We start from the raw sequence: 23,868 nt of genomic DNA on the forward strand, positions 1-23,868 counted from the left end.
TCTCATTCACACAGTCTGGAATATATCAGTAAAACTATTACTACATTTTATATGGTTTATAAACTAATCAGAAATGAGCCCTCTATTGCTGATGTGAGATTTGAAACACGGATTTTTTTGTAGGATATTTTTGTTGGCTATTCAAATGATAAGTCAGAGACCATATTTAAAAATCTGGAGCCAACAGATAAGTAATTTTGAATAGAATGTATATTTTCTGAAGCAATCCTTGGGTTTGCTAGGGTTGTAAATTAGTCGGGTTTATTTTCATTATCCATTTCTGCTTTCTTTTTAGAAGCAGTTCCATGAGCAGTGTGGATTGATTAAGCTGGATTTCATTGTTTAATGCCTTCCGTGCATGTGTCTGCTGCTATCAATGCTCTTAACTTTCCTGTGTTATAATCTACTTCCAATCGTCCCACACAACAGAAATCCATGTAACCCTCTCTGCTTTGAGCAACTTCTGTGCTTCTAACATGCTCCCACAGATCATGTTTGGTTGGTTGGTTGGTTGGTAGGTAGGTGGGTGGGTGGGTGGGTAGGTAGGTACATAGATAGATAGATAGATAGATAGATAGATAGATAGATAGATAGAGCGAGGCTTCAATCTGCCATAAACCTCCCCCAAAGTCCACTACAGCTGTGCAACAAGCGGTGGTGCAGATACTGATGGCAATATATACAGGCGGCAGTTCATGCTAGCAGGCTGCTGGCCACTCACTTTGGAGCCAAGAAAAATTGGCTACTTCTATCTTCTCTGCAACTTCTTGAGACACTTTTTCATTTTTTTTTTTTTCTTCATAGTCTCCAATTCAGTGATCTGGTAGACATTTATTAGTTGTCTTGGCATTCTTGTGTTTCAGTGAAATCTGGAAATCTGAGATTAGCTATCTAGTAAGTTAGAAAGTACTGGAGGACTGACGAATGAACCAGTGCACAACACAGATAAACCTTATTTGCTTGCAAAACTAATTAAAAGATAGAGTTTCTTGCACATCACAGTGTTTATTTAATTTGACTTGTCCGCTATGGCAAATTTGGATTCACACAGACCCTAGACCTACAAAAATCTGCATACCACCCGATAAATACAATGTGTAATTTTCCTGGTCCTGTTTCCATTACTAGGCACAGCTGATTGGTGAAGTCACTGCAAGAAATTTTGGAAGTGTAGTTTGATTCTTACTCTTTTTTTTTCTCCTGCTGTAACGTTACTTACATTGTTTTCTTTACCATTCTGTTGTGTCACTGATATGTCCATAATTCTGGTGCAAAAATTTTAATCCTAAAATATGAAGCCCCGAAGTTAATTTCATTCACAATCCTAGAGGGATGACTATAGACCTTAATCCTGTTTCAAGGAAGGAAGATGAGGATATATGTCGTCTTCCTACAGAAGTCCAGTTCAGGAAAGCCATTACTTGTTCATATAAGTGCTTAACTCAGTCCTAGCTCAATAAACACACTTAAACAGATGCTTAGCTTGAAGACAGTGGAAATTAAGGACATGCTTAGAGTCCTGAACAGTTCTGGAAGTGTTTTGTGGAGTCAAGTTGAGATGCTGTAAATTCTGGTTGCTATTCTCTTAAAACAGTCTTGGAAAACGCTCCAGCAGTGATTGCATTTTTGAAAAAAAACATGAATGATAAGGTTAGACCTGTAAAAGAGACAGAAGCTGCCAGCTAGTGCTCCCAGAGATCTGCACTTTTAACCACAGCCTTTTAAAGTCAGTGGTGACATACCTTGTTGGTATCCATAGTTATAAGAAAAAAACCCAAAAACCCAAAATTTAACCACACACACAGCCCCCCTCACTGGTCTAAATGTCTATTATTGTGAAAGGGAGGGCATTCGTGACTGGCTGTGCTCAACTGTCCCTTCTCAATTGAAATTGTGGCTATGTGAAAATGCAACCAAACTAAATCATGATGGCGTTCCTATGAGGCTTGTTCTAATCTATACACAAATGAACTGTTTGTGTTTCATTTGCTTCAATTTTAGGAGAATATGGGAATTAAAAATCTGTTGTATGCATAAAATGATAAGCAGAGTAGGAGAGAAATTCACTACAAAATGACTGGTTATTCTGGCTTTGAAAGTCCATGTGGGGGCTTTAGAATTTGATGTCCCATGACAACAAAGAAAGCTATGCATATGTAAAAGTATGTTATAATCCAGAAACCCAGCTCATAGCCATTCATTCTCTGTCATTCATATTATCTTCATTAGTTGTTTTTCATCTGTGTCCCCTGCGCCCTTGTCCTTGTCTTCCCTGTAACACTCTTCTGACAGCCTCTCCTGGAATGTTTCTTATTTAAGATTAATAACTCTGCCATATCATTAGTGTAGGTTAACGAGGGCAGTTAGCCTAGGGCTGTTGAAGTGCTTCAGGGAGTATCCAGTTGATAGTCCTTGTAACTGCTACCCTCAGCTCGTGGCTTCTTGACTTCAGGCCATATAATCTTGTAGTCTTCTACTACAGTTACGTGGACACCTGTCTTTCTCACTGCCCTTTGCTGAACATTGGCACCTTCATTCTATTCAGTAGCACAGAAATGCCCAGAGAGAGCCCTAGATACATTGGATATAAAAGGGTCAGGTACAGAAAAAGAGGAAAAGGTGTGAAGATGTGTAAATTATTAGCATCTAATTCTTCATTTGTTGTAGTTTTGACTTTTTTTTCATTCATTAAAAATTCCTTGAGGACTTTTTAGTCTTTCATGCTCCCATTAACTACTTAATCTTTTAAATAATGCAGCTAGCATCGTCAGCTTGTAAGTCTCACGAATATAAATGGTGAGGATTCAGTAAGTCTTCACTAGGTGTGTCCAAACAGTAAATGGACAATTCCTTCTATTAATTAGAATTAGTATGTGCCTCTTCAGGCACACAACAATGGGGTAACATTTGCAGTACACAGATTGAAAATAATTGCTTTTATTTATGTAGATAATCGGATAATTAATTTAATGTCTGATAATTCATTGTGCATAACATTGCACAATGTTAGGCTTGCACATTGGCAGCTTGCTTTTTTCCCAGCACTGGCTTGAAATGAAAAGAATTATATCACAGGGCAGAAAATTAGCATATCTTATGTATGAGCATTGTGGTCTCTGACTTAGAATCATAGAACTATAGAAAGATTTGCATTGGAAGAAATGTTAAGGATCATCCTGTTTCAGCTCCCCTGCCATGACCATCTTCTACCAGGCAATTCTGTTTTGTGCTATATATAGTCATTATCTTCTTGTATTTCATCTTATATTGTTTTTGGCAAAGGACACAGAGCTTTTTAGCCTTAAAAAGGAAGCAGAAATCTGGAAGAGAGTGTTTGCAGAGTTACGGTATCACAGAATCTTATAAATGGCATAGAAAAGATCTCACAAGTTAGCCAGCCTTACCTGCGTACTGAAGGCTGTTTCGTTCTATTTGTCTTGCAAATGTTTCATTTGATTTATCTTTGACTCTTCCTGTTGGTTTCTTAAGAACCAGACTTACTTAAATGGTAATATTAAGCCAAATGTAGGTGTTCTAATGCTTCTAACTTCATGCTGCAAGGCTGGATTTAAATGTCTGTTTCACTTACCGAGTTACCACTGAAATCTCATACCGCTTAAATCAAAGCCTGTCTGTATGATATTACTGTGAACATATTTCAGCTTTGAAGGCTATACCACAGGTAAAAGCACATGGAGACAAAGCTATAAGCCAGCACGCAGAAACACACGAGGTAGGATATCTGTAGCTGCCACAAAGCCATTGGCTGACACAGTCGCAATCCTTGGATAACCACACTCTAAGAAAATCACGTCTCAGCCAACATGCGAGGGCTGTGGCAGCTGACAAGCTGCTCAATGTCTTCGTTACAGTTGGAGGTTTTCAGTTACTGCTGGAGAGGAGCCACACAGTGAGAGTTGGCATTTTGCTGAACTCTTTTGAAGCTGCTCCTTTGGCAGGGGAGGCGATGGGGAGCAGTGCATTGCAGTTCCTTTCAAGGTTTCTGTTTGGGGTTGCTTTTTCTTACTAAAAGAAAAGTCAAGATGGACAGAATTACTTTCCTAGCTCCTGTAGGACTGAAGAATGGGAACAGAGGGCTAAGCTGCAAGCTGGCAATCATACTGAACATAGTCAATATATTGGCTACTGTAGCATCCCACTTCTTTTATTATAGGTTTGTTCCACTGACTTTAGTGCTGCTGTCCTGCTTTTGCTCCTGTGTGACTTTCTGTGTGAAAGTTTCTTTCTTGACTTGCTTTAAGTCCATAGCTCCGGCTTCTTGTTCAGCTGGATTGTTTCTCTGTGCTGATATTTTGCCATTGGGAACGTGTAGTTCAGTTTGAACTAATGATGGACGGCTCCTCGTAAGGCCTTACACTATGCATAAAATTACTTCTTATATTGGTATTTGAGTCTGAAAATAAGAAGAAGCTAATTTTCTAAAAGTTGGCGTTAACTACTAAGAGTTGCTACATTGTGGGTTTGGTTTTGTTTGTTTGTTTGCTTTACTGAGAGTTGACAGCAGTGTTTCACCGGGTTTCTTTTCAGTAACACTACATCTTTCACTGCTCTTGCCTAGTGTGTGCCAGTAGGTGCAAGTATGGAAAACTCCTGGCCTTTGGGAGAAAAGCAAGGGATCTGTTTTGTCCGGTTAATTACTTACACAAAACTTAGTTGCTATTGCTTTTTAAACTACATCTACCTAGGAAAAAGTAATTTAAAGCAGCGAGTAGTATTACTGGTAATGTGCAGTACAAGGCAGTTAACTTTCCCTAATAATAATTACTTTGCTAATTAGAAAAAATCAGGATGTATTTTATAGTTCTTCGCCTCAGTGCATGTAAAAGATTATCGCGACAAGTACTCAGTTTCTTCCCAAACTAAAGCAGCTGATGGAAACAGCAAGGAAATTATTTATATTAAACCATTATTGTCTCTTTCTCAGCGACCTGTTTATTAAAAAATAGTTTCCCTTTATTTAAAGCCTTCTGCAAGTGAAAGCAGCAGCACTTGGGAGGGACTGAGCTAACCGCCTCTCTAAGCGTATGTTCCATTCTTGTGTTTCAGGGAAACAGTTTTACAGTACTTACGTAACTTGTTTATCATTTAACGTGGACACAGGCCCTGGTTTAATTATAGCACTCAATTTCAGTTCTTTGAATCTTACACAGCTGATGCAGATCCTGGTAACAGATAGTTATTTAGTTCACTAGATTCAATTTCCCCACCTGAAAGATAGGTAAAACACAGAATAAAGCCCTAATACCCTTGAGGTATATGATGTAACTACTAGATAGGCAGACAGACATAGATAACCAACGGAATAGCCACACTTTTAGTAAAACTCAGCTAATTGGAAATAAACATCCCAGATCACTCCCTCAAACGGTGAGGCTGATTTCCTGAGGTCAGTTCCACAAATCAGGAAGAAATCTCTTCAGTATTCCAAAGGGAGAGCATGGCAAAGCAGAGGTGGGCAGAAGGCACAGAGAACAGTCTCCAGTAATGGGGAAAAAGAATTGCAATGGCAAGTCTCCCTTTGGCTTATTTTATATATAACCTGTACTAGGATTGAACCCACAATAGATATATTATTGGACAGTTACAGTAAGAAACATATCAGTTACTGAAGTGCTTCCAATTCTAGAACTTTACCTGTGCTTTCTTGAAGACCCATCTTTTGGTGTCACTGTTACATCAAGATATCAATTTTTCGTTAAAATTACATTATTACTGATCTGGGTGTAGAAAAAACTGTGGAAATGTGAACCCTCAGCTCAGAAAAAAAAAAAAGGTAAGTAAGGCCCAGGCCAAGGAAAACTCCAATGATATCAACAGTCAGGATTTCACTTTTAATAATTTACCTGTTTTGATTCTTCTGCTACTTTTAGTCTTAAAAGATCAAATAACTTTAATTTATATGGCAATTTTAGTGAAAGAACCATAAAATAATTCGCAACAGCAAATTGTTACACATAGTAAAAAAGATGGGGAGAAAAATGAAAAGCATAATGTAGTAAATACTACTTAACTGCAGCACTACTCAGAAGCTCAGTACTCTTCATAGGAATGTAGAATTCATATTATTTTCAGAAGTAGTTGTCAAAAAAATAAAAAAATCTCAGTACAGTGTAACAAAAAAAATTATTCTAGGAATGTATTTAAACTGGTTCAATTAAGATAAACTTTTAAGGACTGATGTTGTCTCCAGAAGAATTTTAAATTCAGACTTCAAACATTGATTAAAGAACTGTGTATATGATAGTAAATTCTTAGTTTTCACCTCTGTGAAAAATGAAAGTCTCATGGAACTGTAAATAGGTCTTCAGAGATTTTTAACAATTGATAAATCAGTGATCAAATGGTAAAACTTCAGTTCACTGCAAAAACCCAATAAATTATGCTCTCAGCAGACCAATCCAGACTTGTATGTAACACATCAAAAAATATTTTTTTTACTGTTGTTTTCTGTAGCTTCTTGTAGCTTCATTCCAATTGTCTTCCACTCCTTTATGTCAGAGACTGTCTGCAAATCTACACAAAGAATGTGAGTGGGAGACTGACTTATTTACAGTCTTTGAGAAGTTCTGTATTTCTTTAGCTGCTACAGAAACAATTCCTACTGACACATGACAAAGCAGGCATTTTTTAGTAACTGAACATAAAATACTTTGACAGGGTTTCTTTAAATTCTAAGTCATGATTCTCTTAATCATTCTGAATATTAAATAAAAATAATGACCATATCATTTCTTAAATCGTTAAACTTCTTGTAGTAATGGATTGCTACTACTGCAAGACATGGAATTTCAAGATATGAAATCATTTCACAAAAATGTGAAAAGTAGAATGCATGTAAACAAATTGAAAATATAGTTTCAAAATTCTGTTTTTTTCTGAGCTCTCTTTTCTTCAGCTTTAGTGTGCAATGGAACGTTTGCTTGCTTGCACGCAGGACTCATTACAGAAGAGGAATGCAAGTGCTAGAGATGAGAGAGAGTTGATTTCAGCAGGGTTTAGGTGACTTTTTTTTTTTTAATTACTGTCTTCATGTCTGTATCTTCTGTGTTTTGCCATAATATGAAGTTACAGTCATTACACAATCATCCTTAATTTCTTTTTGCAATGGAAACAATGCACTAATGCTCACAGGAGAGATGACATATTTAAATGAGGAAAGATAAGGCAAGGGATGCTTTTCCTAAATCCTTTTATGAATAAGTGTCTTTACTGACAGTCAGACCTGTGAAATGTAGAGGCTGAAATACTGTGTTTGGAAAGTGCCAGAACAGCAGAAGTGGAAGTCACACAGAAATAAAACAGCTTTTAGTTTGGAGTTGTTTGACTGGTGAATCTTAACGTACCACTTGCTATACAGTGAAGAGTTAACAGCTAAATCTCTCTAAATGAAAAGAACTTAAATGGTCAATGAATATTTTATCAATCTTTCGTTTATGCCAAGTTTCATTTCAACAGTTTTCTTAGGTATGTTATGAGACCTTGAAGAGCTGCTGAATATCCGAGATAGAAGCATCCAAGTGGAGACTGTCCTTGAGTACATTAGATTTATAGAAGAACAACAGATTAACACCAAACTATAATATTACTGGCATTGAAGTATAAAAACAGGTGTTCTATAGAGACAAAAAAAGATAAAATATATGGCCTGGTTCTCACTCTCTGTAATACTCGTCCAAGAATATCTTCCAAAAGCTTCTCCAAAATTTTTAATGCAGTTAATATCCCCAGACCCCAATATCCATGTTTTCTGTATAGATGTAAGACTAGTGTGAGATACTCCCAGAGAACTGAGAGGAGAATGTGGACACTAAGGCACTGCAAATGCCGCTGATAATGGATAGCTTAAAGGGCAGCGCTAAGTAGGTCTCCCTGCATTTCATTGCCTATGCAGAGATGCTTAGAGCAAAGCAAAATTAATGGTGATTGCTGTCTGTCCTGACATACACCACCCACCCACCCTCACACCCCTGCCGCTGTGGGAGCTGCAGCAGCCCCCAGCATTAAAGCAGCCTTTGTGGTAGATAGGTCTTCTGCTTTTCAGCATGAAGGCACAGAGCAGCTCTTTATTTTTGTTTTTGGTTCACGTACCCTTTTCTGCAAGCCTGTTTGTATCTCAGCACTGATTCTCTGGCATGGCAACAGGGCAGTGAAATTCAGCCAGTTTGATACAGCTGTACAATTGGGTTTATAATTCAGTCTTCAGATTTTCAGTATTTACAATGCCAGGGCTGATGGGAATCTGCTCCCCAGAGGTCATGTCAAGCTATGAGGCTAACATGCTATGTATTAGTTTGTAGTTACAACCTGATCAAAATTAGAGGCCCATAATTTTTATTTATTATTCATTTACAGTATATATATGTAGAAATGATTATAGTTTAAAAAATTCATAATGGTGTGGTGAAGAAGCTTTGGACTGTCCCACAGCCATGGCCATCTTGTGAAAGGAGCTACAGTTGCCAGAATGAGGTGATAACTGGAGGTTCAGTTTCCACAGGAGAGGAAAGGCAAGTAAGTAGTAACCATCTCCTGAAAGGATTCCACTTCATTAAGCCCTTAAGCCCATATAGCTTCTGCCATAGAAAGAAAACAGTCTTTTCTTTTACTTCCTCTGGCACACAGCAGCTTCTTCACAGTGCTGTTACTACCCAGCCAAAGCTAGAAAAGTAAGAGTGTGTGCTGCCATCACTATTGACCATTGGGGCAAAAAAAAAAGACTATTCAAAGCCCTTAAGATGCTGTCAGGATCATGGCATTGTCAGCTGGTCCAGAAAACAATCGATAATCAACATTTTTGTATGTGTGCATGCATACGTATATCTACGTGTAATCGATCCTCCGGTTAGCACAAAAGAAAAAGGTTCACATGAAACTTTTTCTCTCTCCTTCTCATTCCTTCTATATTGGGGACAGGGTTTTTATTGTGACAGGACAAAGTAATGGTTTAAAGTGAGGAGAGGGTAGATTTAGACTGTAAAGAAGGAAGAAATTTTTATAATGAGGATGGTGAAACACTTGAACAGGTTACCAAGGAAGGTAGTGGAAGTTCCATCCCTTGAAAAATTCAAAGTCAGGTTGGATGCGGCTTTGAGCAACCTGATTGAGTTAAAGATGTCCTATGGAAGGGTTGGACCTGTAAAGGTCCCTTCCAACTTAAAGCATTCTATGATCGATTCCATGATTGTCAATAATATTCAGAAGTTTGAAATTGGGAAAAGACTTCAGTTCATGTGCCAGGGAGCTAATGGCTACAATGCTGGTTCAGCCTCCCTAGAAAAAGGGATACAGCTGGGAACTGAAAATGCATCACGAGTGTTAAGGGCAAGGTTTCTGAGCAGAACATCTTACTGACAGAAATTTATACAATGTTTGGATTAAAAGCGGCATTTGAAACAAGCTTTAGGCTTGAAGGTCGCCATGTGCTTTGACCTTCACACCAAATAGTATCACAAAAACTGTGTTGTATTGCTAAGCCTAGCAGGGTGCGACTAGAGTTTAAAATTAGAGACCACAAAATTGTTTATAAATCACAGGATCCAAGTATGCTTACCATTGATAGTTAAAATACTGCTGTGCAAAGAATACATGATTATTATAAACTGGAAATCCTTTCTGAGAAGCTCACATGCTGCAGCAAGAATGAACTTTAGAAGCCATCTGGTAAATTTTACACCTTTTCCTGGAGTACAGAGATATTTTCAGTTTCCCGTTAGACATGTGTGTGTTCAACTAGTCTTCAAAATATTTTACCTTTCTAGGGGCAAGCAGGGAGGAATTGGTAAGGGAGTTTTGGCACTTCTGGAGAGAAGTGGTAAACATGATATTAACTGAAGGTCGTCCCAGTTCAGAGTCGCTCCCAAAACATAATTAAATCCAGTCCCTTGGCTGCATTTTTTTTTTTCATTTAATGCCTTACTTGCTTGCATTTTTGGTGTATAAAATGTTATGCAACCCAATGTTTAGACAGACAATAATGCACTCCTCTCACCTGATCAATTTATTTGACATGGCAAAGGGAAGAAGACCTTGAACCTTTCCTAACAACTCAATTTGCAAATTTGCATATTGCAAAAGACACTGCAGCTAGCCTGGATGACAAAGCACGAGACCATTCTCCCGCTAAAGCCAATGGAATGACTTCCTTGCTTTTACAGAAGACAAAGAAAAGTTTCAATAAAGAGGGTGTTTAGAAGTTGAAACACAGTTCTACAGAGCAGTCCCACTATTTTTACATTCAAATAATCATAGTGGACTTCCTCAGTGTTAGCATATATGCAAGTGACAAATACTCCTTAAAATGTTCTTTAAGTACGTAACCACATGTACACACACTATTATGTGCATGTGTACATACATGCACTCTAGAAAGCAGACCATTTCACATTTGAAGTTTGTATGTGGTCCTAAACCCAATGCTGTTCTCATCCTGCAACACTGATATAAATTTTACTTCTAATACTCTTCTTTCCTGTTTCGGGGTGGAGGTCATGAAATGACAGGTGCCTCAGGTAGAATTTATTTATTTAGGTAAAAAATTATAATAAGAAATATTTCTAAATAAATAAGAACTATAGGTAGTAAACACTAAGTAATATTAAAATAATAATAAATACATAAAACAGGGCTTTCGTAAGGGTATTCAGACTTGAGTTTCCTTTCCAAATAGAAATTATTAACTTTCTAATTTAGTAGGGCTATAGTGTCTTTTTTAATGGTAAAAATCCAGTCATTTAGGTCACTTATGCCCCACATGTGTCCCTAGAAAGTGTTCTTTAAGTTGGAGGGAGAAGATGATCTTTATTTATAAGCAAAGAAATCCAGAAGAAATTTATTGGTACAAAAAGCACTGTGCTCAAAAAGAAACAGGGCATTGTTCAGCTGCCAGCAGACCCCATTCAAAATAGTTTCCCATGTGACCAAAAATAAAATTGCAAACATTTCACATAAAATGGTACATTTTTTTCCTGTTTGAGTGCACCAGATGTGTGGCAATACCTTCTGAAGTGCCCAGGGTGGCATACAATGTATAACATTACCTCTTCCCCTTTGGTGCGATTGTTGTCCCTATTGCTTCTGAAAGGATGAATCCAAGCATTAGCAGTCTGTGTTTTCTCATTGAAGTAATACTGACTGGCATCAGTTCTTTTGCCAATGTTGGCCGTTTGTCAAATACTTGTGCTTGTTCTTGGTTTTTCAAGCCATGTCCTCCGATATCATAGTGCTCCCCATCAGAGTAGTAACTCTGTTCTGCATACAGCCTGCTTGAAATCTCCTTCTGGAGCATGTCGGACCAGATTTGTGCCTAGATTCTGAGAGTAATATTCATTGCAGGAGAAGGTTTTAACACAAAATAAAATACTTCTACTCAACACACATTGTAGGATCATATTAACTTCATGCCGAGTGCAATCCTGGTAAGACAGTCAGCCTCTAGCTAGGCTGCCGGAGCCCTTGGGGCTGTGGAAGTGACTAAGACAGTGAAGGATCTCCGGCACTCTGCTCTCAGCTTGTAGACAATGTGCAGTCTGCAAGCCTCGGATGTATGAAGGGAGCAGTACAATCAGTGGTTTGCTTGTATCACACTGCAGAGCAGTTTGGCAGAGCCAGCTTGCTTGCTAGTGGTCATTTTTGTTCTAGTTAGTAGTTTTTCAGTTCGAATTAAACTCACTATTTCATATATCCACGTCTATTAATGGAAAATGTCTTTGCTTTGTTGCTTGTGTGCCTATGCAGTATACTGTTGAGGATGGTAGCAAGTGATACGGATCAGTTTGTTATGCATTCTGCCTCTTAGGCTGGCATTGCTCTAACAGTCTGAGAAGCCACACAGCCACTGCAATTTCTGTGTAATATCCTGCTCTTAATTACCCTTAAAAATCTTGGCTGCTGAGATTAGGTTCAGCAGCTCTAACAAAACTAGCCACTTCACAGTATCTCGACTTTGCTCAGGAGTGTGCGTGTGAGCCTGGAAGGTGACAGGAGCAGCTGGAGACTTTACCTAGTGCCAACACGAAGGAAACAACGGGTCATTTTCATAGCTGTTCTTTGAGTTCATTTCATTACCCATCGATAGCAATTACAATGATACCCTGCAGAAAAGCATCATGAATTCACATTTAAAAAAGAAAACAGCAAACATTATCTACATAAGCATTTATATTCCACCAGCACAAATTTCTATATATCACTTTAACTCTGAGCAGTGAAGCATATACTGATCAAACACACCAAAAGAAAACAGATAAATTGGGGTTTGCTATGTTAGTCTTACTTTTTAGCTGATGTTTATTCCTCAGCATATTGTGATTAAAGCAGACTGCCTTCCTAGGCTAATGTTTCTGTTTCTTATTACAGTTGGATAGCGTCACTTCACTAATTCAGGCTGCCAAAAATTTAATGAATGCTGTGGTACAGACAGTGAAGATGTCTTACATTGCATCCACAAAGATTATCAAGATTCAGAGTCCTACTGGCCCACGACATCCTGTTGTGATGTGGAGAATGAAGGCTCCAGAGAAGAAGCCCCTAATTAAAAGAGAGAAGCCAGAAGAAATCTATGCAGCTGTCAGAAAAGGTTCTGCAAAGAAGAGAATCCATCCTGTTCAAGTCATGAGTGAATTTAGAGGCAGAGAAGTAGTCTAATATTCTGCCACGTTTCATGTTCCTATCTTGAATGGATGATTTTTTTCATCTCTTACCCCACTTATTTAATAATTATATATGTTAATGTTTTGCTTTTCTCTTAATCTGTAAGATAACACTTGCTTAAATTATTTGAAAATGCTGTTGGATTAATTAGAGGCACGCAGCTGAAAAGAAATGCCATTCTCTTGCAGTGACAAACTATCATATCTTTATACTGGCATGTTTTCAGCAAAGCACTTTGAGCGATACATTATGGGATTGTGCTGTAGTTGGAAAGAAGGATGCAATGTGTCAACCTGCCCAAAGTCATACCGCATCCACTAGGCTCAGCATTCCTTCACCAGGGACGAATGCGGCCAATACTAAACTGCATGTATTTTATGACACAGAGCTTTTTAAACACTGTGTTTCTTGGATCAGATCCTTTATCAGCATCATCAAATCTTGATGCCAGCTGGGAGTCTGGGCCCTTAACATGTATCTAGATAGAAAGATCTAAAGATCTCCCCTCATCCAAGGCCCAGCCTTGGAAATGTAAGTTTGAACGTGTTTGATGAAACACAAAAAGTGTTTTAACAACATGGATGTAGTAATGCAATAAAAAAGCACTGACTGAAACATAGCAGTAATAATAGCTCTTTAAACACCTTTTGAAACATTAACATTAATCTGCGTTCTGCTCCCTGCTCTATTCTGTGAGCCTAATAAATCTGCTGACTGTTACACTTGGAAGTCCAGATAAATCAGATACTACTAATAAAAAACTTTTCTAATCACTGCACAAAAGAACAAATATGAAATATATCATTATTCTGAGATCAGTCTGTGAATGTCTTGACTCTTAGGAATGATGAGATTTTTGCAAGGTAACTGTAGTGATTTAAATTACTTTTCTTATGACAGTAAAGTCCTAAAGGCAGAACTGTGCTGGTAAGTGACTTGCTAAATGGCTGCACCATCTCAAAGTGTGTAATCAAGTTAAGTTCTATTAGTCTGTGATCACCACTAGCCTTATGCAAGATATTTAGTGAAAGTAATTTTTTTCTACATCTGTTTGAATCTGAAATGCACTTGGACTGTTTTTTTTTTTAAAGAGTCTAACTTAACTTATCTTCCCTGCCACGTCATTAAGTTTTCCTAGAATCCAATTATTACTCAGGATGTCTTTGCTTGGCCATTAAGTAGGTACTTCGGTGTGTTTTTTGATATTTGCTAAGGTGAAAGGGTTCCTGCAAATGCCAGAACTTCATGATGTGTCATTATGCGGTGGTTCCAGACTGTAGGCTGCTGTTCCATTAATTTACATGTTTTGCACAGCAGTGCACCTACCTAGGGCAATATGAACAGCAAAAATAATCATAAACTGTGTTTTTCCTCTTGGGGGCCACTCTGTTTCTGAGCTCAGGACAGTGGAGCAGTACAATTTCTAGGCTGTTGGTTCAGAAACCCCATGAAACCTATAGCGATCATGAATTAAAAATTTGACAGATCATCATTCCACCTTCAATAACTTTGTTACCCATTAAATGAAACGAAAGGAGAAATTTGGAAGAAAAAATGCTTATTTCTAACTCAAATTCCTTCCAGCACTTTTACATCAAGATCTCAGGAATGCGTATAGGTCTTCCCTAGTCTTCTTAGGGCTACAGACAGGGAAGCAGCTAGCAGTTAAGCGGAGCAGGCAGAGGTATTATGGAGCAGGTCATATAACCTACATTTCAGTAGGTCTGCTGGCAGACTAAGCAGAGCTGAGATAAAGATTCTGTGTGGTACAGCGATCAAGAGAGTGTACATTACTGTCATACCTTAAAGCCAAAATCTCCAGGTAGTATTTCACGTTCTGACCCATCCCCTTAAACTGCCTTCTTCCTCAGCAAGGTACAAGTGGACATAACCTTGTTTTGGGGAATATTACTCTCAATAAATTCTTGTCTCCAAGCTACACCTTTGGTATAGATCACCTTGACATCAAATGTTTGTAACTAATGTCTTGTTATCACGTTATTAATAAAAAGCATGTACACCACTGAGAAGACATCTTTTAGTGTTTCTGGATTTTTTTTTTTTTTTTAATGTCTCCTCATTGGCCTCCAACTCTAGGGAATACCAGTTCAAAAGCCTGCCAGGTTTGCTTCTAGGACTGCCAGCCTTCTGGCACACTACGTGTACTCTATCATTCTGGTTTAATTGAGAGTTTTTCTAGCATTAGTATCACTAAAGCACAGTTTATTGCTGAATTTAATGCTCCTTCCTGCAATGCTAGCTTTCTTATCTTGGCCATGCTCAACAGCCAGTTTGATTTCAACTTCTAATACTATTCCTATTACATAGGAATTTATTAGGCAAAAACAACCTCTAAATGAACAAGAATATCAAACCCCACTGCTGATTTTTAAAGACACAAAAGAATGATGAGTTAATTATATCTAGGCTTCGTTTTCTTGTCTAAATTCAAAGCCAAGTGAAAATATATAACAAGGTAAAGTTTATTCCTGCCTGAGGAGGCAGATGGATAAGAAATAAATTCTAGAGACTGTGAAAAGCCCAGTGTATTAGCTCATTAACCCTATCAGCAGGTCTGTGAAACAGGGAACAACCACTTCTATGTCAGTGTTAATGCCAAAGGAGGATGTGCTGCCTAGTAAGTTTTACTCAAAAGCAGCTATTCAATTCATCCTGCAATCTACTTATTCCTTCCTAGCCCCTAATTTGGGCAATATGATTTTTTGTTGCTTTGAATCTATGTGTGCATGATGTCCATAGCGTATCAGCATGTCCTCTGAAAAATGTGCTTTTAGCTGCAGCTTTGCAAGGCCTTCTCATCTCTGCAGCTCACATTATTTCATTAGCTTGCCTTGTCCTCTCTTTATCACCATATTTTGGAGCAAAGTACGATGGACAATTGAAGGCAATTTTATTTAAAAATAATCAGTAGAGCATTAAAATATGAGATTGTATTTTGTATTGTTGAAACACATTAGTACATTCAAGACCTTTCCACGAATCCCAAAGATGTTGATTTTTTGATGTTTTTTTTTTTTAATAAACAACTTGGTTGCATCAGTCTGTTCTAACTGCTGATATTGTTTCCTTTAGTATTTGGCAATTGTAATTTGTAAACAGCACTTCCTGTCGCTGCAGACTATGCTAAGCATGGTTTGCCGTTTGTTCCAATTACTTCATTATTGCTTGACTTAGTGAGCCATTCCTGGTAAGTAACCAAAGCACTCTCATCTCTTGTGCCCTCAGGTAAATATGAAACCACATCTTGACCTGACATTAGCACATGGGATTCAGCAACTGAATTCTGCCTATTTTCTACCACACAGTGGAGCAATCCCCCAAATCCCAATTGCCTTGAAAAACACCATTCAGCCCTCTCACTCCCCCACCTTTGCCAGTGGCTCTTGGTGGTCTCTTGAGGCAGAAGTGACCCCAACTCTCTTCTGAGCTCCCACCTCCATTCTTATTTCACAGCATCTCCTCTACATCCTGATGAATTTTACCTGTAACACTGAGGTAAGTCTGGTTATACACAGCTATTAATAATCTGCTTCCTCTCCAATAACCCACTAAAACCACTGGGGTGCTGGGAAGAAAAATTTAATTTAACAAAAGCAGTCATCTGAAATAGTCCAATAGAGTGCAATTTAAGAGCGTATTAGTAGAGTAATTACATAATAATTAAACATCAAGCAGATGATGCTAAGCGCTCTATTTTTGTTGTCCCTGGGAGATCATTAGAACTGGCTTACTCTTTCTCCTAAGATGGTTATTGGACTTGGGTTTTTTTGAGGAACTACTGCTTAAAGTGAAGTAAATGCACTGGCACTGTTGGTGAAAAAATCTTACAGGTTTTGTGTTTTACACTGAAGTGGTATTGCTGCAACAAAATATACCGCCTGCCAATTAATAAAATGCATCTCTGTGTATACTTTCTTGGCATAAAGAGAAAAAAATTATCGAAAGCAGAAAAATGGCTTAAGAATTATGTAAAAAGAAACCAGGAAATGCTTCAAAGACACTGTTGACTGTTGTCAGCAAGAGAAACTTGCTGCTATGGTCAAAGGAACTGAAAGCTGAGTGCCTGATTTTTGACTGCAGCATACAAGAAATAGTTAAGATGAAAGCTTGCAGTGCAAAAGATGGATCTAGCAATTTTGGTTTTAAGGAGCTTTTTACAGGATAGGAAATATTCATGTTCTACTTCCTGATGATGAAAATGACTGCGTTTTAGCAGGCTGAAGACTACAGAGATGTCTTGTCACACAGGATAACGCTTCCTCCAGGCTCTCCGCCTTATATCAGCCTGGCCATTTCAGAGCCACTGACTTGTCTGCTGTAGTTCTCAATTATTTTTATAGAAGACAGCAAATGATTTAACAGCAGCTGAAAATAGTCATGAAGCTCATTAGCTATGGGGCAGATTGTTCCTTTTTGGCACTGCTCTTGCCGGGAGGCAGGGGTACAGGATGTTGAGGGAGCTGGTGCTAACTGCTCCAGCAAGCCTGCTGGGAGGCATTTTGTCTGCTTAGTTCCCAGAGCTCTCTTATTAGATGGAAATGCAGTAGGAAACAGCTCCCATGCTTTCAAAATACAGAACAGCCCACCGTGCTCTGTTTGCCCAACTAGCCAGCATGGCTGAAGGGATGGGAGAAAGGAAGAAAACTAATTTTCTGTTTATTTCAGCTTCTCTGGTGGAAGACTATCATTTAAAGGAATAACTTCTCCAGGAAAGGAGAATTTCCCCGAATTAAAGACCTTACAATGATCAAAGGAAAAAACTTTTAAGAGGCTCTTCCACTCCCTAATTGCAGATTATCTAAGTATAAATTCTTTATTATTCACCCAACTGTTATTTTACAGCAACTGATGCACATAGCAGAAGCCTTCCTAACAGTAAGTTGCACTTTTTTTTTTCTTTTTGAGGTATTAAAGACCTCCCCCAGCAAGCTGCAAAGATCAAACCCTCAGAGATGCCTCTCAGAGCTTGGATTGGCAACAACCAAGAGAAGCAGGCAGCAAACCATTCCTACTGCTAGTTGTGTAAATATTTTGTGCGCAATAATGTTGTGTGGCTTGTACTGTCTTCCTCTGCCCGGTACCAACTACTACACAGTCATAACTAAGCCCTTTTCTAGAAGAAAGAGAACAGTACTACAGATGTAACGCTAATATGTAGATGGTACCTGGTCACACATTAAGATTCAAGCTGTCGTTGCAGGCTACCTATTCAAGCACCAGCCCCTGAGGTCCTGCATGTTTAGCTGCTCTCACAGTCTTCTGTATTTGCCCTTTACTGTCAGGTGTAGGAATAGGCTTGTTGGGACTAACACCTTTTAATACTGTTCATCGTCTTATACACTGTAAGCATACTGTGCAGACTCTGTGTCCTTCAGAGGAGCCACAGTTCATATGACGCTCAGGGATTTAATTGGCAGTGGGTCCTCAATGGCTCCACAGAGGTGCTTGGCTTGCTTGTCTACAAGGTTAGCCAAGAAAGGAGGAGAGGAACCACTGAATTCCCTCTCCAGAGTTTCCTAGCATTGTTTATATGCAGTGGCCGCCTGTCCTATTCCCTTCTAATCCACCCATTAATTTCAATTTATCTTATTTTCATATCATTTTGATAACTATGCTCTCCCTCAGCATTACCTCCCTGTCTTCTCTCCTGGACACTGCAACTTCTTTAAACAAAAGGACAGCGCAGGTTTTCAGCACCTCCATTCCATCTCCCAAGATACTGCTTCACTTCATCTTCTTCTCAAAACACTACAACAAAAAAACCCAAGGAGATATAGTGCATGGCCAGCTCAGCAGCCAGTCTAAATCAGCACAGCTATTTGGAGTTCAGAAATAAAATATCCCCTTGACAGTACTTACTGTAGTCCTTCTTCTACAGTAGCTCTCTAAAAATGTTATCCCTCATCAGGCTGGCCAAGACTGATCAGTCACACTGAAGTTTGCTTTTGAACAGGTAGAAAGCACATCACCAGTAAAGAGATATGCTCCCCCAAAGAAAATATGTCTTCCTTGCCCTTTCCTCTTGCTGCATTTCAAACAACTTGTCTTTATTTAGGCATGACAGGGCCAACTTTAAAATACCAAAATACAAAATGTGAAGCTTATTAATATAGCATTCCAAAGGGCAAATAGCTTACTGGTAGTATGAGCTATTGAGTCACAGGGGTGGTGATGGCACATCCTCAAGCACTCTGTTATGATAATTCCTGGGATGAAGACTCCATTAATTTTCTGCATGACCAACAGCTGAGGACCAAAGCTGGCAGCCAATAATCTGTGAGTCCAGTGCAAGCGAAATACATGCACAAACAAGCCTTCCCATCATGTCCTAAAACATTAATAGCAGAATATAACAGATTATATACATCCAGCAAAAAAAGAATAATAAAGGAATTGTACATAAGAACTCTTACAATATTGTTTTTCAGAAGCATGATATTTCACTTTCCAAGAAGTTGTGCATTTGTCTCATTCATTACTAAATGAATTCTAAGGGTCTAAATAACTTCAAGTACTTTTCAAGGTATCAGAGAAGAGAAAGTAAGCACCTTTTCCTGTGTTTTTCCTTAAGGTGTCTATTACATGGAATGCATCCCCCCCAGCCAGTGACTTGCCCATTAAGACTTGCATGTCATTCTAGGAAGGGATTTCTGTGAATTCATTTTGGTTGGCTACTCATCACATTATTTTGTTAATAAAAAATGTCTTTTTTATTAACAAAATCATGTTCACCCATATTTTAAATGGCAGAATTTGCAAGAGATTTTTTAAAAAACTCCTTTTCTGGCCAAATCTTAATACTTCATTCAGAAACTTTGTGCCCTCTTACTGCAGTCACTTTTTCTTTTAAGAAGACATCACCTAATGAAGAACAGTTACCCAAGTACGTGTAGCTACAAGACCCGCATTTGGGCAGATAATTTGCCACCAAGTATTTGAATGTCCCAAAGTTTATTTCCAATGGAGGAGAACATGAAAAGCTACTAGAAACTTAAAGACTACAATTTAGTATTCTTTTGAAAAATAATTATAATATTATCCGTGGTTTTTCGCTTTTCTATAAAGCCACCTGACACAAACTCAAAAGGAACATACAATATGCTACCTAGAGAATGGATACAGACTTATTTAAACCAGGCATCATGCCAAGTTATTAGATAGCATATGGTAGAATTCTCACTTCTTTGTTAGCTTGTTCCTTTTTGACAGGTTCATGTAATTTGTTGTAAACAAAAATGCATAAACAATGATTCCCACTGAAAAGAACTCTTGTGTATCTGCCAGTACTGCAAAATATAATTAAACCTATGTTTAAATGATCTGTACAGCAGTCCCAGTTCTAGGGTTGGATGCAAGTGCTTTGCTGAATCAAAGCCATGTTACTGCCACATTTAGTAACAACCTAAAGTATGGTTACTAAAAGAAACATTTATTAACCAAAAGTTATATGGATTATTACAGAAAGTGTAAATATGACAATAAAGGGATAGCTTACGATTGAGATTTTACTCCCGGCGAACATCTCTCCCGGAACATTTCACCTTACAGGAAGGTCTGGGACTCCATATATGATCTATATATTGCCACAAATTTCCTACAGAAATAACGTAAAGACAAGTAGAGGAAGATCACATGCACACATTGCAAACCATTTGCCCCTAATCTGGTTGCCTTAATGCTTAGCTGATCTTTGCCCTTCCCTGACAGAAAAATTGCTATGTTTCAACACTATTTACCTATTAGATAATGGTATAATTTACTTATTTACTATATATTTTATATAGAGCACAATATATAACATATTATTAATGATCATTATAATGCATTAATAAAATTTAGTTTAATTATTTTACATATTATATATAAAATATGCTGATATAAATAAATAATTAGCTATAGATAAATGAAAGGTTTTAGAATTCATAGCCAGTCCTATTAGAAGTACAGGAATTTTAAAGTTTAGTAAAGTGCATTTCCATACTCAGACTCGATTTTCTGCTTTTGAAGTAATCTAACAAATAAAATACCAGCTGCAGTTTATGGCAAAAGTATAGCAGGTGCATCTAGTCAGTCAGAAAGTAAACCGGCAAAACCCCAGCAATTAAAAACACAGCACAGAATAAATACATATAAAAACCTCTGAGGAGTTTGAATAGGGTATTTATATTTTGTAAAACGTAAAAGAAAAATGTGAAATGAGAACTTTTTGGCTTACAAGGAGCTCTGCTTTCACTGAAATCACCTTTGTCTTGCTCCAAAAATCATATAAACCAATATAATTTCAAATCAAATAGGTTTTACGTTAACAAGAATGACTAACATGCTTCACTTCCCTCAGTGTCCTATCCTCTAGCTATTCTTTCTTACTTTCCTCCCAGAAGAACCTCATTTCTCAGGGATCTGGAAGGAATGTAGCACATACAAATATACTAATATTTCAGCAAGTATATCCATCAAAGAGATCTCATCTGAAACAGCTACTATGAATTAAACCCATAATCTTGGCTAAAAATGAAAAATAAACCCCTGTTATTCGAATAAAATTCAAGACTCAAACCTGTCAAAATATTCTGTTTCCATTTCTCTCGTCTCAGGATCTTTTCCATTCTTTTTTGCCTTTTTTTTAGCCTGTAAGGAAGACACTGCCTGTCACTGGTTATGACTAGGTATAGGTTTACAACAGAATGGGTTCCATTTGTGATCAAAAAGGTTTACTTTTTGGAAATCTGGCCACAAAACAGACTCCATTATAATACCTTGGAGCCTGGTGCCTAGCAAATGTAGAGCTGTAAGACATCAGTCATATCTTCCTCTCCTTCAAGAACCTCTACTAAGTAAGTCCCACTGGTATGCCACCTGGTCACCTTTACTCTCTTTGACCCACTTTGGTCACAAGGGTCTGGTTGAGTCTGCACTGCTTGCCATACTCCCTCTCCCAAACCACCTCAGCTCTCCAGCAGCCTTAACTCTAAGTGTGGGGCTTATGGTCCAGGACAATACTTCGAGAAGTTTATACACACTCCAGCATCCACGTGAAGGTGCCTGCAGCCGTCCCCGGTCTTTTGTGTGCTGCTGCTGGGTACTGCTGAGAATATTTTTGCCTGAAAGAATGCATCTCCCATTTCCGAGCCTGTGGCAGGGAAAATGACCTTTAGATAATATGAGAAGCTTCTGGTTTGTAATTCCTTTGTAAAGTCAGCATTTCCTGAGGGGGCAGAAAAAAAGGGTTATTTTTCTCCAGAAACCATCCGGAGTTCCTTTGTATGAGTTCCCACACACATCCACCTTGTACTCAGCACTTTGCAGCTACCAATTATCAGTACAAGGTAAGGATTTTGAAAGTAATCGCCAAACACATTCCTAAGTAATTGTATTTTTTATTTTCATTGTATTGCTCTCTGAAGAAGGGCTGCAGGGCACACACCGCTCTAATGTGCCAATCTGCCAGAAGCGGATGGGCTGGGACAGCAGTCAGGTCACTTTGCAGTGGTATTAATACTGCTGTTATTTATATAAGTCAAATATTTACCTAAACCTTATCCCTCCCTCTGGAGTGAAAGGTCTTTCTCTCTCCTGTCAAATAGCTTGCTTATTCCCACCTGCTTTTCTAACCTGTCAGAGGGAGATATATGAAGAAACTCCCCATTTATTTTCAACACAATTTTTTCCATACAGAGAGATTTCCGTAAATCAATAAAAGATCCTTTGAGCAGCTTCTACCACAGCCTCAGCCTAATTGTAATCATTCACAACATTTTCTTCCTGGCAATAAGATCCCAACTTTCTTTTCTCACTGAAGTGGCAAGCTGTTTTAGCAAGCTGTGTTAATTGCCCATTGTAATACTCAAAAATTCCAATGTCTAAGCAGAAGATAAAAAGGGACTAGTAGCGAAATACTAAGGAATTAATGCAGCATACACAGAAAGCTTAAAAAAAACCTCAAAACCTTAAAATGCAAACAGAATAAGCTATACTTGCAAAGTCAACAAAGTAATTGCAGTGGCCAAAGGCTTCTCCCTCTGATTTTGCAAAACACAATGTGATTTGTCAACAGAAAGAGCATTTCCTTGTTCAGAAAAAAGTTACTGTGTTTTTTCTGAAACTCCTGTCCTTAAGATTGTGTGCTCTGGGAACAGATGGCAAACCACATGTCATAAAACAAAACAAGAATTTTAGACAGAGAGATGAAAAACAAGTTTTCTCCTTCAAAAACAAGAATTCTTCATTGAACTCCTGAAACCGCTGTAATTTCTCATTACATAAGCTAGTCCGACAGGGTCTCGAATAAGTCAGCTGTCTCCTGAGAACTAAATTTAAAGATGGGGATGATATGAAGTACCAAAAAGACCTCAGACACCGCTCTGTCACTGCTAACTGCTGCAGTTGTCTAGAAGTTTTAGAGACACTGGTTTCAGCATTCTGTGATTGCTGGTCTGGCTTTTCCCAGAAGCACGGTGACCATCAGATTTTTTTTTTCTTCAGTTCTTTCTGTTTCTCAGAGGGAGTCATTTTATTGCCCTCTTAGCCGCATTGGTGAGGAATGCAATGGACATGCAACACTGCAGGGAAATTCCAACAAACGCTTGGCACATTAAAAAGGGCCATTGGCTATTGTTCCCCATCAAATCAGAGATGGGTTGTCAGCAATCTTCCCAAGATCTTTTGTGCCAAGTAACCTACAGTGAGCAGACTCTTTTTATCTTATGAGGAGAAAGCTGTTCCTCTAGCAGTCTCAGATATGTCATAATCTTAGGTTTCTCCAGCATGTGTTTAGGAAGATTCTCTCATCTGAAAGGAGCTTTCAAAAGCCTGAACTGAGTGGGAGAAGGAAGAGGGATGACTGAAACTGTGTCAGAGATGCAAAACGTACAGAGAGGAGCTTTCCTGCAGCTTCCCTCACCTGCAGAATCAACCCCAGTTTGGTCCAATTTTCAGGAGCAGGAAGGCAATGAATGGGCTGGCATGGGGCAGCCACCCCATGGGGCTGTTTCCTCAGTTTTCAGGACAGTATGCACTCCAAAGTAACTTTTTATCTTCTCCCAGGAACAGAATAATTGAATGTGAATAGGACAGCTGTAGATATTTCATTGAAGGAGAGTAAAATGTAAACCATAGCAAGGATTCATATTAAATGCATGAAATAAAAGCAAGTATTCATGTACTCTATTTCAAAACCAA

At 38.3% G+C, this 23,868-nt stretch overlaps 1 protein-coding gene and 1 long non-coding RNA gene across 6 annotated transcripts in view; one reads left to right on the forward strand and one right to left on the reverse strand.

Moving 5' to 3' along the window:
• The window catches only part of CTNNA3 (catenin alpha 3), a 470,553-nt gene extending 454,874 nt beyond the window's left edge, over positions 1–15,679 (forward strand). For 3 of the 5 annotated variants that reach the window (XM_054071284.1, XM_009568184.2, XM_054071287.1), the window contains one exon: positions 12,376–15,678. In XM_054071284.1, coding sequence (XP_053927259.1) covers positions 12,376–12,663 — 288 coding nt within the window. In that variant the 3' untranslated portion in view covers positions 12,664–15,678. Of the gene's footprint in view, positions 1–12,375 lie in introns of all 5 variants that reach the window. The other 2 variants (XM_054071285.1, XM_054071286.1) reach the window with 1 other exon arrangement.
• A 2,645-nt stretch (positions 15,680–18,324) lies between these two features.
• LOC128852677 (uncharacterized) lies at positions 18,325–23,720 on the reverse strand. The gene is made up of 4 exons (XR_008450646.1): positions 21,248–23,720; positions 20,186–20,284; positions 18,828–19,018; positions 18,325–18,438 (listed from the first exon to the last, which is right to left on the reverse strand). It is a non-coding gene; the product is annotated as an uncharacterized LOC128852677 (long non-coding RNA).
• Positions 23,721–23,868: the final 148 nt, after the last annotated feature.

This window comes from Cuculus canorus, chromosome 7 (genome assembly GCF_017976375.1).
Source record: "Cuculus canorus isolate bCucCan1 chromosome 7, bCucCan1.pri, whole genome shotgun sequence".
NCBI classification, from domain to species: domain Eukaryota; kingdom Metazoa; phylum Chordata; class Aves; order Cuculiformes; family Cuculidae; genus Cuculus; species Cuculus canorus.